This window comes from Gigantopelta aegis, chromosome 5 (genome assembly GCF_016097555.1).
Source record: "Gigantopelta aegis isolate Gae_Host chromosome 5, Gae_host_genome, whole genome shotgun sequence".
Taxonomy (NCBI): domain Eukaryota; kingdom Metazoa; phylum Mollusca; class Gastropoda; order Neomphalida; family Peltospiridae; genus Gigantopelta; species Gigantopelta aegis.
Genome location: NC_054703.1, coordinates 31873730 through 31886014, shown reverse-complemented (window position 1 = coordinate 31886014; position 12285 = coordinate 31873730). Strand labels below are relative to the sequence as shown.

General features: G+C 37.1%; 1 protein-coding gene across 1 annotated transcript in view; it reads right to left on the bottom strand.

Annotated features, from left to right (window-relative positions):
* Positions 1-7324, bottom strand: part of LOC121373619 (phospholipid-transporting ATPase ABCA3-like) — a 213937-nt gene extending 206613 nt beyond the window's left edge. Inside the window, exons 1-2 of the mRNA XM_041500319.1 lie at positions 6872-7324; positions 773-1003 (exon numbers count right to left, since the gene is read on the bottom strand). Of these exons, the coding sequence (XP_041356253.1) occupies positions 773-1003; positions 6872-7148 (508 nt within the window). The 5' untranslated portion in view covers positions 7149-7324. The remainder of the gene's footprint in view (positions 1-772; positions 1004-6871) is intronic.
* Positions 7325-12285: the final 4961 nt, after the last annotated feature.

Sequence of the window (12285 nt, the reverse complement as noted above, 5' to 3'; positions counted from 1 at the left end):
TTTATAAGTTTTTGTTAATTATGAACAAAACAAGGAAGTAAATTTTGAACTCAAGGAGGAATGTAGTGTATTGCAGTGCGAAGCAATGAGTGAAAATATGGTTTTCACACATCACGAGTTGACATAAAAATCGTATTCGGAAAAACCTCCACCATGAAATGGTCTATTTATTATATACATATTTCCTAATTTTTGACAATATCTTTCGCTTTTTGGTAATATCTTTGCCAGAAAATGTACTTGACCATAGACTTTTAAAAAGAAATTTGAATAAAATTTATCTTTATTAATATTTATTTAACAATACTGCGGTGCAAACATACCTGACAAAGCGATCCTCCAAAACCTCACACAAAAACAAAACGAATCGAACGCTGTTCAATTCTTACACTTACATTCGATGACACTACATTGTGTCATCAATTATTTAGCTTCGTATTTAATTCGTTTTAGATATTTTATTGTAATTGCACTTCGTATCCCTTTTTTATTGGCACAGTTGTTTAAATTAAATTTTATTTTTCAAATACGATCAGATGCCTTGGTAATCATCAAATTTAAATACGAAGAAACGAGACAAAGGGAGATAATTCAATCATGCACTTTTACAAAAAAGTAAATACGATTTCTATATTTTCACTGTAGCTAAAATACAGTGAAAATATGACTTTTCACCGGATATGACTTTTATGGTTTCCATATATCTATGTATATAATATAATATAATATAATATAATACAATATAATATAATGAAAAACGTTGGTCGCCTACCGGGTGAAATAAATCTCGGCGTACTGTCTTGAAAGACATCGAAATTTTGGTCCGTCTTCCACATCATTCTCGAACTATCGGGTCTGAACTTGATGGTCACGTGACTGGGCAGTGCAGTGTCGCGGAGGTTGACGTTTTCGAACTGCACGCCGAAGTCGAACTGCGGTGACGAGCTGTTCTCCTGGTGATATCGCACCAGTTCCTCTGCGCTAGCGAATCCGTGAGACTCCACTGAAAACAAGAACCTGAGTCGATACTCTACATTTTACATTTCGTTTCAAGGATGGAACTTTCTCAACAATTAAATCCCTAATGAGCACTAATTAGCATTTGACCTCTTCTTAAGTGCACTTTCCCGCAATATTTTGTTTTCTTAAATTGGTAATTCTGAATCGGGTGAGTATACTCTACATTTTACATTTGGTTCCAAGGATGGAACTTTCACAACAATTAAATCCCTAATTAGCACTAATTAGAGTCTTTCTTAAGTAGCCTTTCCCGCAAAATATGTTTTCTGAAGTTGTGGATTTGGACTCATTGAGATGTCCTCTAACAAGTAGCAAAGGAATTTTGGATGGAACTTTCACAACAATTAAATCCCATTTTGGGCGTAATTTCAGTAGCGCCCCCCTATTTACTCCCGCACTAGATTTACTTAAGAATTGGGTTTCTGTGGTCAGTTGGGGTCCCTCTACACCTCAACCACCTCAAACCGTTTGGAACTCTCACATCAATTAAATCTCACTTGGTTCCGACACTAGTAGTTTATAATACATTCATGCAAAGCACATGCCGACAGCACAACAGGAGGAACCAAAGCAAAGAAAAAAAAGTCGCTATGCCGACACACCACAGGAGGGAACCAAAAGCACAAAACAAAAAAAAAGTAGCATTCGCCTTTATTCTACCAACCACCGTTTCTGTCCAATCTATGCTTTAAAAAAACGAACAAACAAACAAACAAACTGCATCGCTGCATCAATTTTTCAACATCGTTTTGACCAGAGACCGGTTATATATTTATTCAGGGATGTATCCAGGATGTTTTGCCATTGTCCCATGGCTGATGGGAAGGAAGGAAATGGTTTATTTAACGACGCACTCAACTCATTTTATTTACGGTTATATGGCGTCGGACCACACAGATATTGAGAGAGGAAACCCGCTGTCGCCACATGCATGAGCTACTCTTTTCGATTAGCAGCAAGGGATCTTTTATCTGCATCATCGCCAAGACAGGTACAGACCATACCACCGGCCTTGATGTACCAGTCGTGGTGATGGCTGGCAGCAACTCCAGAACTTCACCCCCCAACAAGGCTGCACATGATGGGGATGATCCCAAAGCGAGCCGCGCACAAGCGAGCACTTGCCACTGGAGCTACGTCTCGCCCACCTGTCTGATGGGATCAGGAAAAGAGCAGCAAGCGGCCAATGAATAATGCAAGAAACCTCTGTTAAATTACTTCATTGGAAAGCGCCCCATATATAATAAATTATAGGGCCAATATATATATCTATCTATATACTTATGGGAATAATAGATTATATATAGATACATATATGATATACAGATATGACATAGATATATATAAAATATATTACATATATATATATAGATTATATATTTATATAAAAAATATCACATATTGGCGAATTTTTTGACATAGAAATTCAGTGGCGTTAGGAAGGTACCAAAAAGTGGGGGGGCGCAATACTTATATTTACACACTTTTACACTATTATAAAGCAAATATAAAGCAAAATATCTGAAAAGTGGGGGGCACATGCTTGATTCAGCAGTCAGCAGGTTGCTGCATGGTGTTTAAAATATCCCTTGCAAGGTGGGACAAACTTCTTCTTCTTTTTTTTAAATAGCTTTGGTTATTTCTAATTGTATTTTTTATCTAAATATATTTTTAATATTTATTCAAATATAATACTCACTAGACATATTGTAGTAATAGCCATATTTCAATGTAAAACTGTATTGATCTACATCTTAGAGTCCGAACCAAAATGTTACCAACTACAATAAATTACTCTCCTACCTTTAATTACCGTTACCTTTCCCCAAAATTTTGTCCAGACACAAGTGTGAAAAAACAATTACAGTGCCACAGATACCAACATGAGGGGGGGGGGGGGACTGGTAAGGATTTACGCCAGTATCGACTTCGCTGAGATCGCATGGGGCAAAAAGCATGTCATTTTGTAACATGTTATGACATAAAAGCAAACGTGATGACGCCATATTAATTTTATTATTATTATTTTTATTTTTATTTAATGATACCACTAAAGATCATTGATTTTTTATTAATTGTGTCATGCTTTGGAGGCTTTCACCCCTCTTGAAGAGTATTCCATAAAATAAAATAAAAATGGCAGACGGCAGAAAACTGCATGCATTTTGCCGTGCTATCTCAGCGAAGTCGATACTGGCGAAATCCTTACAGTCCATATAGGTGGCATGGTTATCATCTAGTATGTGGAATATGTGTCATCGTAATGTTTTTTTCAAGATTTCTGTTTGGACAAAATGTGGGTAAAATCTAACGAAAAATAAAGGTAGGAGAGCAATTTTTCGTAGTTGTTAACATTTTGGTTCGGACTTTAGTTTACGTTTTCAAATTTTAGCGCCCTTATTTACTTGCATGGAAAAAAGATTGACGTGTGACCTCACATTTTTACTGACATCACTCACTAATACGTAAAGATAAACATGCACATGCAGACGACACTTCGATATATATTTCAGGCATGATCGCCATAAATTACAAAAATTACAAATGTTTTAATTGGCATACGGATCATATGTTGTTGTTTTTTTACCTATTTTGGTTCCTGTGTAGAAAAATGTAACAAATAATTGGATATACTTAAAATTTCTTAGCTATTTGACTGTGTACACATCTTACTGTGAGACTTCGAACGTAAACAAACGGTAAGTGGCGCATTCCTTTAAAAGGGGGTAAAATCCCCAATGGCACGACTTAATAGAGACAATGACTCAACAGGGTGAAAGTATATACATGCAGTTTTCTGTCGTCTGCCATTTTGCAGGGGTGAAAGCCTCCAAAGTATATTACATAGGCCTAATTAATATAAAATCAATGTTCTCTAGTGGTATCTTTAAACAAAACAAATTAGGCCTAAATGTTTTTAACATGACATCATCACGTTTGCTTTTATATCAAAACAATAGGGGAGATTCGGCTAATTGCGGACATCGGCAAAATGCGGACAATCTCGACCATACTGCCACTACATTGCATTTTCGTACATTAAATGTTTCATTTTATTGTCTGCAAATTGATAATGAGACTACAGATAGTTCTTGAAAATCAATGTTTCTATTTTTATCCCGGTGTCACTTTAAAAACAAAAACAAAAAACATTCACAAAAATAGTATCTCACGTCAAATGCATAATTGCATGGGCATAGGTGGGGCCAAGTAATATAATTTAGATTCTTCAAACGTTTTCACTGGGATATGTCTACCAATTTCGAGTAAAATTATTCAGAATGGAGAATACATTTATGTATTTTAAGAATCTCTTATAATATATGATAATATGATACATATACTTAATTTTAAAAAAAATAAACAAAATCGTATTAACAATAATAATTCTTTGATAGAATTAACGGAATAAACTCGTCCGCAGTTGAACGACTTCAAAAACCGCAGTAGTTTAATTGCGGACAACATAATAAAGTCACCGCAGGAATGATCTATTCTAAATAAATATTTGTTTTATATAACAATTGTTTCTTATTTTTTAGGAATTTATCGATGTATAAAAGTCACAAATGGTATAAAATCGCGTAGCGTAGCGAAGCGATTTTATACTACATTTGGTGACTAGTTTTATACAATCGATAAATTCCTAAAAAATTTAGAAACAATTCTTATAATTACAAGGAACAAAACAGTACAAGAAGAAGTGTACCTTAAAACACTCTTAATAATAAAATAATTATTTCGTTCTTACCGTCAAAACTATGTTCTGATAAATAAGCGTAGGAAATACATGTAAAATACTGTATTGGAAATTGTCCGCTAAAGAATAATCAGAAATAGTATTGAATCAACAAAAACAGTGTATATATCTTTATTATAACTTCTTTTTTAAAACATGAAACAATTTCATGTACAGATTTGTCTTGTGTTTTTCTATCGCAAAGTGACCTTGATATTAACTTTTGTTTACGTGTAGTGACTGTTGGTGTTGTGCGGTTATTTCGATCTTGGTCTTTCGTGATGACGTATTTTTATGAGGTTTATGGAAGGATAACGCTTGGTTTTTTAGTGACGTCAGCCAATCAGAATACAGTAAATCGTATAAATTCGGAAAGTTTGTAATTATATAATAATAAACCCATTTTTATTTCATTTCAATTGTGTTTAAAATAGCAACATTTGGATCAATGCGGTTTGAATGGCACAAGAACTTTAACCTATTATTCGAACCAAATTGTTAACAACTACGAAAAATTACTCCCCTACCTTTAATTGCCGTTAGATTTCCTCCAAAGTTTGTCCAGACACAAATCTCGAAAAAACAATTACAATCACACAGATTCCACATACCAGATGATAACCATGTCACCTATATCGACTTCGCTGAGAGCGCATAGGGAAAAAAGCATGTAATTTTGTATCAGCTGCCATTTTGACTTTTTATGGAATATTCTTCAAGTGGGGTGAAAGGATAGGACTTAATCTAACAACATCATAACATGTTACGATATAAAAGCAAACGTGATGACGTCATATTTTTAAAAATTATTATTATTATTATTATTATTATTATTATTATTATTATTATTATTTTAATGATACCACTTGAGATCATCGATTTCATATTAATTGTGTCACATACTTTGGAGGCTTTCACCCCTCTTGAAGAGTATTCCATAAACAAGCAACATGGCAGACGGCAGAAAACTGCATGCATTTTTCCCTATGCAGTCCCAGCAAAGACAATATCGGCGACATCGTTGCAGTCTCGTGTGTGGAATCTGTATATTTGTAGTGGGTTTTTTTGCGATTTGTGTCTGGACAAACTTTGGAGGAAATCTAACGGCAATTAAAGGTAGGAGAGTAATTTTTTGTAGTTGTTAACAATTTGGTTCGGACAATAATTGCATATAATTACTGTTTAACTCGGTTTATTTCTTCAGAAGATGAATAAAAGATAATTTTAGAGATTTACTAGTTTAATTATTTGTATGCTGTAAATTAAAAGAAAATTCTATCCATTGACCATGTCCGCATTTTGCCGACGTATGTCCGCATTTCACCTCCTCTTACCATTCGTACTTTATTATAATTTACGGTAAGAAAATAGAATCTACCCAGTTAAATTGCTGATTTTGTAGGTAGGCGTTATCGTGTAGTATTCTGTTTCCACTGTGGCAAATACAGCGGAAGCGTGTCCGCAATTACCCGAATCTCCCCTATATGATGTTGTTAGATTAAGTCATATCCTTTCACAGGGTTTCTGCCAGAGGGTAAAATGGGTATGGAGCCATACCCAAATTTTTATTTTCTTAAGTTTACATTTTTACAAAATTAATGACTCTTTATCATTACTGTATGATTTTCTTAACCCTAACCCTAAACTTAACTCATTTTCTCTCTGTGGTTACATTCAATTCCATAGTGCCATACCCAAACATTTCTTTCTGGCAGAAACACTGTTTCACCTCTCTTGGAGAATATTCCATAAAAAGTCAAAATGGTAGCCACCACAAAATTACATGCTTTTTGCCCTATGCGATCTCAGCGAAGTCAATATAGCATGTGGAATCTGTGTCATTATAAAGGGGTGTTTTTTTTGTTTTCAAGATTTCTGTCTGGACAAAATGTGGGTAAAATGTAATGAAAAATAAAGGTAGGACAGCAGTTTATCGTAGTTGTTAACATTTTGGTTCGGACGAGTCAGTGTAAATAAGCCATTTGTTTTCACCCAGTTCACATGTTGCTAGGCATGCTAGAGTGAAGGTCAGCGGATGTGACGTGCATCACGAATCGGAGAATAATAACAATAATAATAATAATAATAATAATAATAATAATAATAATTTACCTTGAAATGAAAATCCTTTTTTGACGTCTTCTATAATTCCTTTAATTAAATCATTGTTTGGTGAGAACAGAATGTCGTTTAGGTAGACATTGTATGATTGTTCCTCATATATTGTCGAGTCTGGGTGGTTTTCCCGATCGAACCCCATTCGGAATACCACCAAAAGGAGCGCAAATGACACTGGCACGACAATCTCACAAATCGTCACACATACTTTTCGTCTCTGTAGAAGTAGGTTTTTCCACAACAGAAGTCCAACCTGTCTGAAAAACCCCATATTTCATCCAAAATCAAAAAAAGGCAAAATTGATAACCTTCGCGGATGTTGTGTGTTCTTTTAGCTTAATCAGAAACAGGACGAAATAGGTGACATTAAATTAAATTAAACATGATCATAACTCATCTGAACGCTTGGATTTTGCTTTTGCTTTTGACGTCATACGCATGGCTCTAGAAAGCCCCAATACATTACGTCACCACGATCGTTGAAGACAAATCACGTGATTAGCATTCTGTTTAATATCGTGTCTGTACAGTGGCGTAGAAAGCGGGGGCCAAGAGGGTCATCCCCCCCCCCCCCCCAACACACACACACACACCTCCACATTTTGTAGCTCAGAACGTTGTTTTTTTCTCTTCCTACCCAACCCCCAACCCCCCCCCCCCCCGCCACATATACACTTTTAGGCACCTTCCTACGCCACTGACTACGCATTTTTACATCGGATTGTAATTAATTTTGAGGGTAGAATGATGGAAAATTGGATTACATGGGGGAAAAGGTTTCAGTTTGGCACATTTTTGCCCGAATTTGAGGGTTTTTTGTAGCGTGGTCTGGATTTGTGGGGTCGAATATGAACCTAGAGGACCCCTCCCACCACCACCCACCACGTCCCCATCTGCCTACATGTTCTCCGGCCACATATAGTCCTTCATAATCTCCATGAACCCAATGGCTTTTGTGTACGTTTTGGCTGGGATGTTCATTCATTCATTCATTCATTTATTCAATGAACATTGTTGGGTTGTTGTTGGGGTTATTATGTAAGAAGAATAGTAGGGCCTAAATGTGGTCTGGACATAAAAAGAAAAGTCACACTATTTGTATGTGCAGTTTAAAAAACAATTGGCTCGGAAAAAAAAAATAATAATAATGATAATAATAATAATAAAAATAAATAAATAAATAAATAAATAAATAAATAAATAAATAACTTGTAGTGCATACCATAGTAAGAAAACGGCGTTCCCCGGTGGGAGGGACTATATATTGATCAGTGTGCAGACAAAATGTCAACGGACAAAATGTCAATATTATGTCAATGGTCAAAATGTCAACGGTCAAAATGTCAGTGAAAAAAAAATGTCAGCATTCAACATGTCAGCTATATAAGTGGTACTTAGGTCAAAATGTAAACTTTCAGATTATACATAATGTGTAAAAACAACAACAACAAAAAACCCGAACTATTCTATGACCTTTTCTTTGACCAATTAAACCGCTGTTTGCATATATTTGACAGCACTAAAGGTGTATATAAATTTCTCAATAACAGAACAATATGGGTGATGGAATTTTGTATTTAAAGGCCACTAACTTATTTTTGACCGAGATACGACATTAATGGTAGACATCCTCTCCATTGACATTTTGTCCGTTGACCGGCCTCGGTGGCGTCGTGGTTAGGCCATCGGTCTACAGGCTGGTAGGTACTGGGTTCGGATCTCAGTCGAGGCATGGGATTTTTAATCCAGATACCGACTCCAAACCCTGAGTGAGTGCTCCGCAAGGCTCGGTGGGTAGGTGTAAAACCACTTGCACCGACCAGTGATCCATAACTGGTTCAGCAAAGGCCATGGTTTGTGCTATCCTGCCTGTGGGAGGCGCAAATAAAAGATCCCTTGCTGCCTGTCTAAAAGAGTAGCCTATGTGGCGGCAGCGGGTTTCCTCTAAAAACAACAGTGTCAGAATGACCATATGTTTGACGTCCAATTGCTGATGATAAGATAATAAAAAAATCTATGTGCTCTAGTGGCGTCGTTAACCAATGTATTACTGAAGGCGAAAGTGGTATCAATTACTACTGAAGAACATAAACCATAAGGTTTGAGCACGCTGTCCTGGGTACACACTTCAGCTATCTGGCCTCTCTGTTCAGGACAGAGAGTTAGTTATTAATTGTTAGTGGTTAGACAAGAGGGTGTAGTGGTCTTTCACCGACCCATTCAGTCGATAAAATTCGCTCTGAGTAGGATCCGGTGCCGGCCTTCGAACCCTGTACCTACCAGCCTTGTGTCCGATGGTTTAACCACGTCACCACCAATGCCAGTATTTTAAAACAAATGACAGTCAAAGTGCAAAAATTGTTAAGTGTTTTCATGCTTGTGCTTTTAGACAACACTGATTGTGTTTTTTCTCGTTCCAACCGGTGGAACATGACTGGTCAAATGCTGTGGTATGTGTTTTCCTGTCTGTGGGAAAGTACATACAACAGATCCCTTGCTACTAATAGAAAGGTGTAGCGGGTTCCCTCTTTGAGACTATATCAGTTACTAAATGTTTGACATCCAATAGCCGATGATTAATTAATCAATGTGCTCTAGTAGTGTCGTTGACATGTAACTGGTTAATAACAACCTGACTGTACATTGAGCACCTGGTTCCCCCAAAGGTGGTTCGATCCTGCGACGCAAGCACCTCAAACGAGCACTCAACTGACTGAGCTAAATCCCGCCCCAGTTTATCTATAGTCCGTTCCAACCATTTATAAAAATGTTTGGGGTTTTTTGTTTTTTGTTGTTGTTGTTTTTTTGTTTTTGGGGGGTTAAATCATTTCAGTTTGGTTTGCTGTTTTTCACTGGATGCATGGCGGTATGGGATCGATCCCCGTCGGTGGCCCCATTGGGCTATTTCTCGTCACTGCCCGTGCACCACGACTGGTATATCAAAGGCCGTGGTATGTGCTATCCTGTCTGTGTGATGATGCATATAAAAGATATCTTGTTACTAATGGAAACATGTAGCGGGTGTCCTCTCTATGACTGTATTAATATGAACTTGGAACTTGGATAGGGTTTTAACGTGCTCATATACCTTTATGGTTTCCAACACGCCTATACGATATGATTGGGGGTTTGACTCGGGGAAGGAAAAATCTAAATATAAGGGCAATTTAGAAATTTAGAAAATTACTACCAAACATTGATAAAATAATAAATGGGGAGGTTAATAAATTTTGACTGCGTCGTTAAACATAATAACTTACTCTCTGATTACTAAAATAAATTAATTTGACGCAATTTTAGATGGAGTGGTCTAAAAATAAAATAAATTATCAAATATAAGCTAATTAAGATCCCAGAGATATGGAGGAAGTGTAGGAGGGTTGGCCCCAGCCCACAGAAAAGTTGTATTAAAAGAAATTATTATTATTATATTTTTAATTTTGTGTTTTTATAAAACGGTTATATAAAATTACCAGTCATATCTCGAACCTTGGTGTGACCAGATAGGGGGCGGGGGAGAGGGGAGGCCAGAATCTGCACAGAACCTATGGCCCCCCAAAAAAACTAAACTCCGCCCCCCCCCCACCCAACCCCCCACCCCCCTCCGAACCGTGTCCAACCGGTCCAATCTTGGCAACCATAATTATTACAAGGAAAATTAAAAGATGGATGTCACTAAGAGAGTGACATAAACGTAGAAAGTTAATATCCAACGTTGGTGCCACTACTAGAGTGGCACAACATAGACCAACGTGGGGATAGTTATTGTAGAGATTGCACATCCAGCCCGCCGTGAAGAGCGAAACGCATCCGGAAGAAAGACGAAGTGAAACCCGAGGCGTCCCCCCCCCCACCCCCCCCCCCCCCCCCACCAGGTCAGCCCCTAGAACATGAAGATAAAGTCATTCAGCAGACGCTGCCACGACTTTTAATCTATAAAACCGGTGACAGAACACAAAGTATTATTAAACAGGGTAGGCCCTACTGCCACGAGCACAGACCAGACACCTGTATAATCATATGTTTTACATCCAATAGCCGATGATTAACAAATCAATGTGCTCTAGTGGTGTCGTTAAACAAAGCAAACTTCTTCTGTGTGTAAGAAAGAGAAGTAATCTCGGATGATAAAATGATTTGTAAACAATGATCATAGCAATCCGTTTCGTGGCTATCTTTGTTTCATTTGACCTTTGGCCTGTAGGTAGTAAAAGCACGTGATATGGTGTGTACGGTGGTTATACATAACAGGTTAGTAAAACTGTTCAATAATTGCTTAGCATCTGTTTAATGTATTAATATGTTTTTATTTGTTTGTTTGTGTATATATGTAATCAATAATCAAACACGATGTTGTTGGACAAACACACACACATATTCCCTTGGGCTACTTGTCAGGTGGATGGGGGTGGGTGGGGGCGGGGACGTAGCCCAGTGATAAAGCGCTAGCCTGATGCGTCATCGGTTTCGGATCGATCCCGGTCGATGGGCCCATTGGGCTATTTCTCGTTCCAGCCAGTACACTAGGACTGGTATATCAAAGTAAAAAGTTAAAGTTTCTTTTGTTTAAAGGCATACTGTCACGGATTTAAGGACCTTACATGTATGTCTCTAAAAATGGATAATAAATAAAAATTACATTAATTGTTGGAAACGAAAACTAGCTATCGCATCACCGTAACTGAACTATGAAAGAGTGAAATCCATGTCATCCCTCTCGATAATTTTAGTTTTTGAATTATGGACTATTGCCATAATTCAATTATTTATTTACAAAATTTCATTAATATATGGAGTATGGTGGTTATGAGGATAGTTGAATAAAGTACATTTAGGGACAAATCAAATAATTTTTGTTCAGGTAATACTTTGTTAGACCATTAAATAGGTCAGTGGTCTGTGACAATATGCCTTTAAATAGGTCAGTGGTCTGTGACAACATGCCTTTAAATAGGTCAATGGTCTGTGACAATATGCATTTAAATAGGTCAGTGGTCTGTGACAATATGCCTTTAAATAGGTCAGTGGTCTGTGACAATATGCCTTTAAATAGGTCAGTGATATGTGACAATATGCCTTTAAATAAGTCAGTAGTCTGTGACAATATGCCTTTAAATAGGTCAGTGGTCTGTGACAATGTGCCTTTAACGCTACTTTTAGAGCATATTGATTCATGAAGCTTCAGCAATAGTCTTAGAGAGGAAAACCGCTACATTTTTCTATTAGTAGAATGGGATCTTTTATATGCACCATCCCTCAGACAGGATAGCACATACCACGACCTTTAATATACCAGTCGTGGTGCACTGGCTAGAACCTGAAATAAGATAGTACGATCACAGACGGGGATCGATCTCCAAACCGACCGTGCATCAGGCGAGCGCTTTACAACTGACATGCAATAGCCG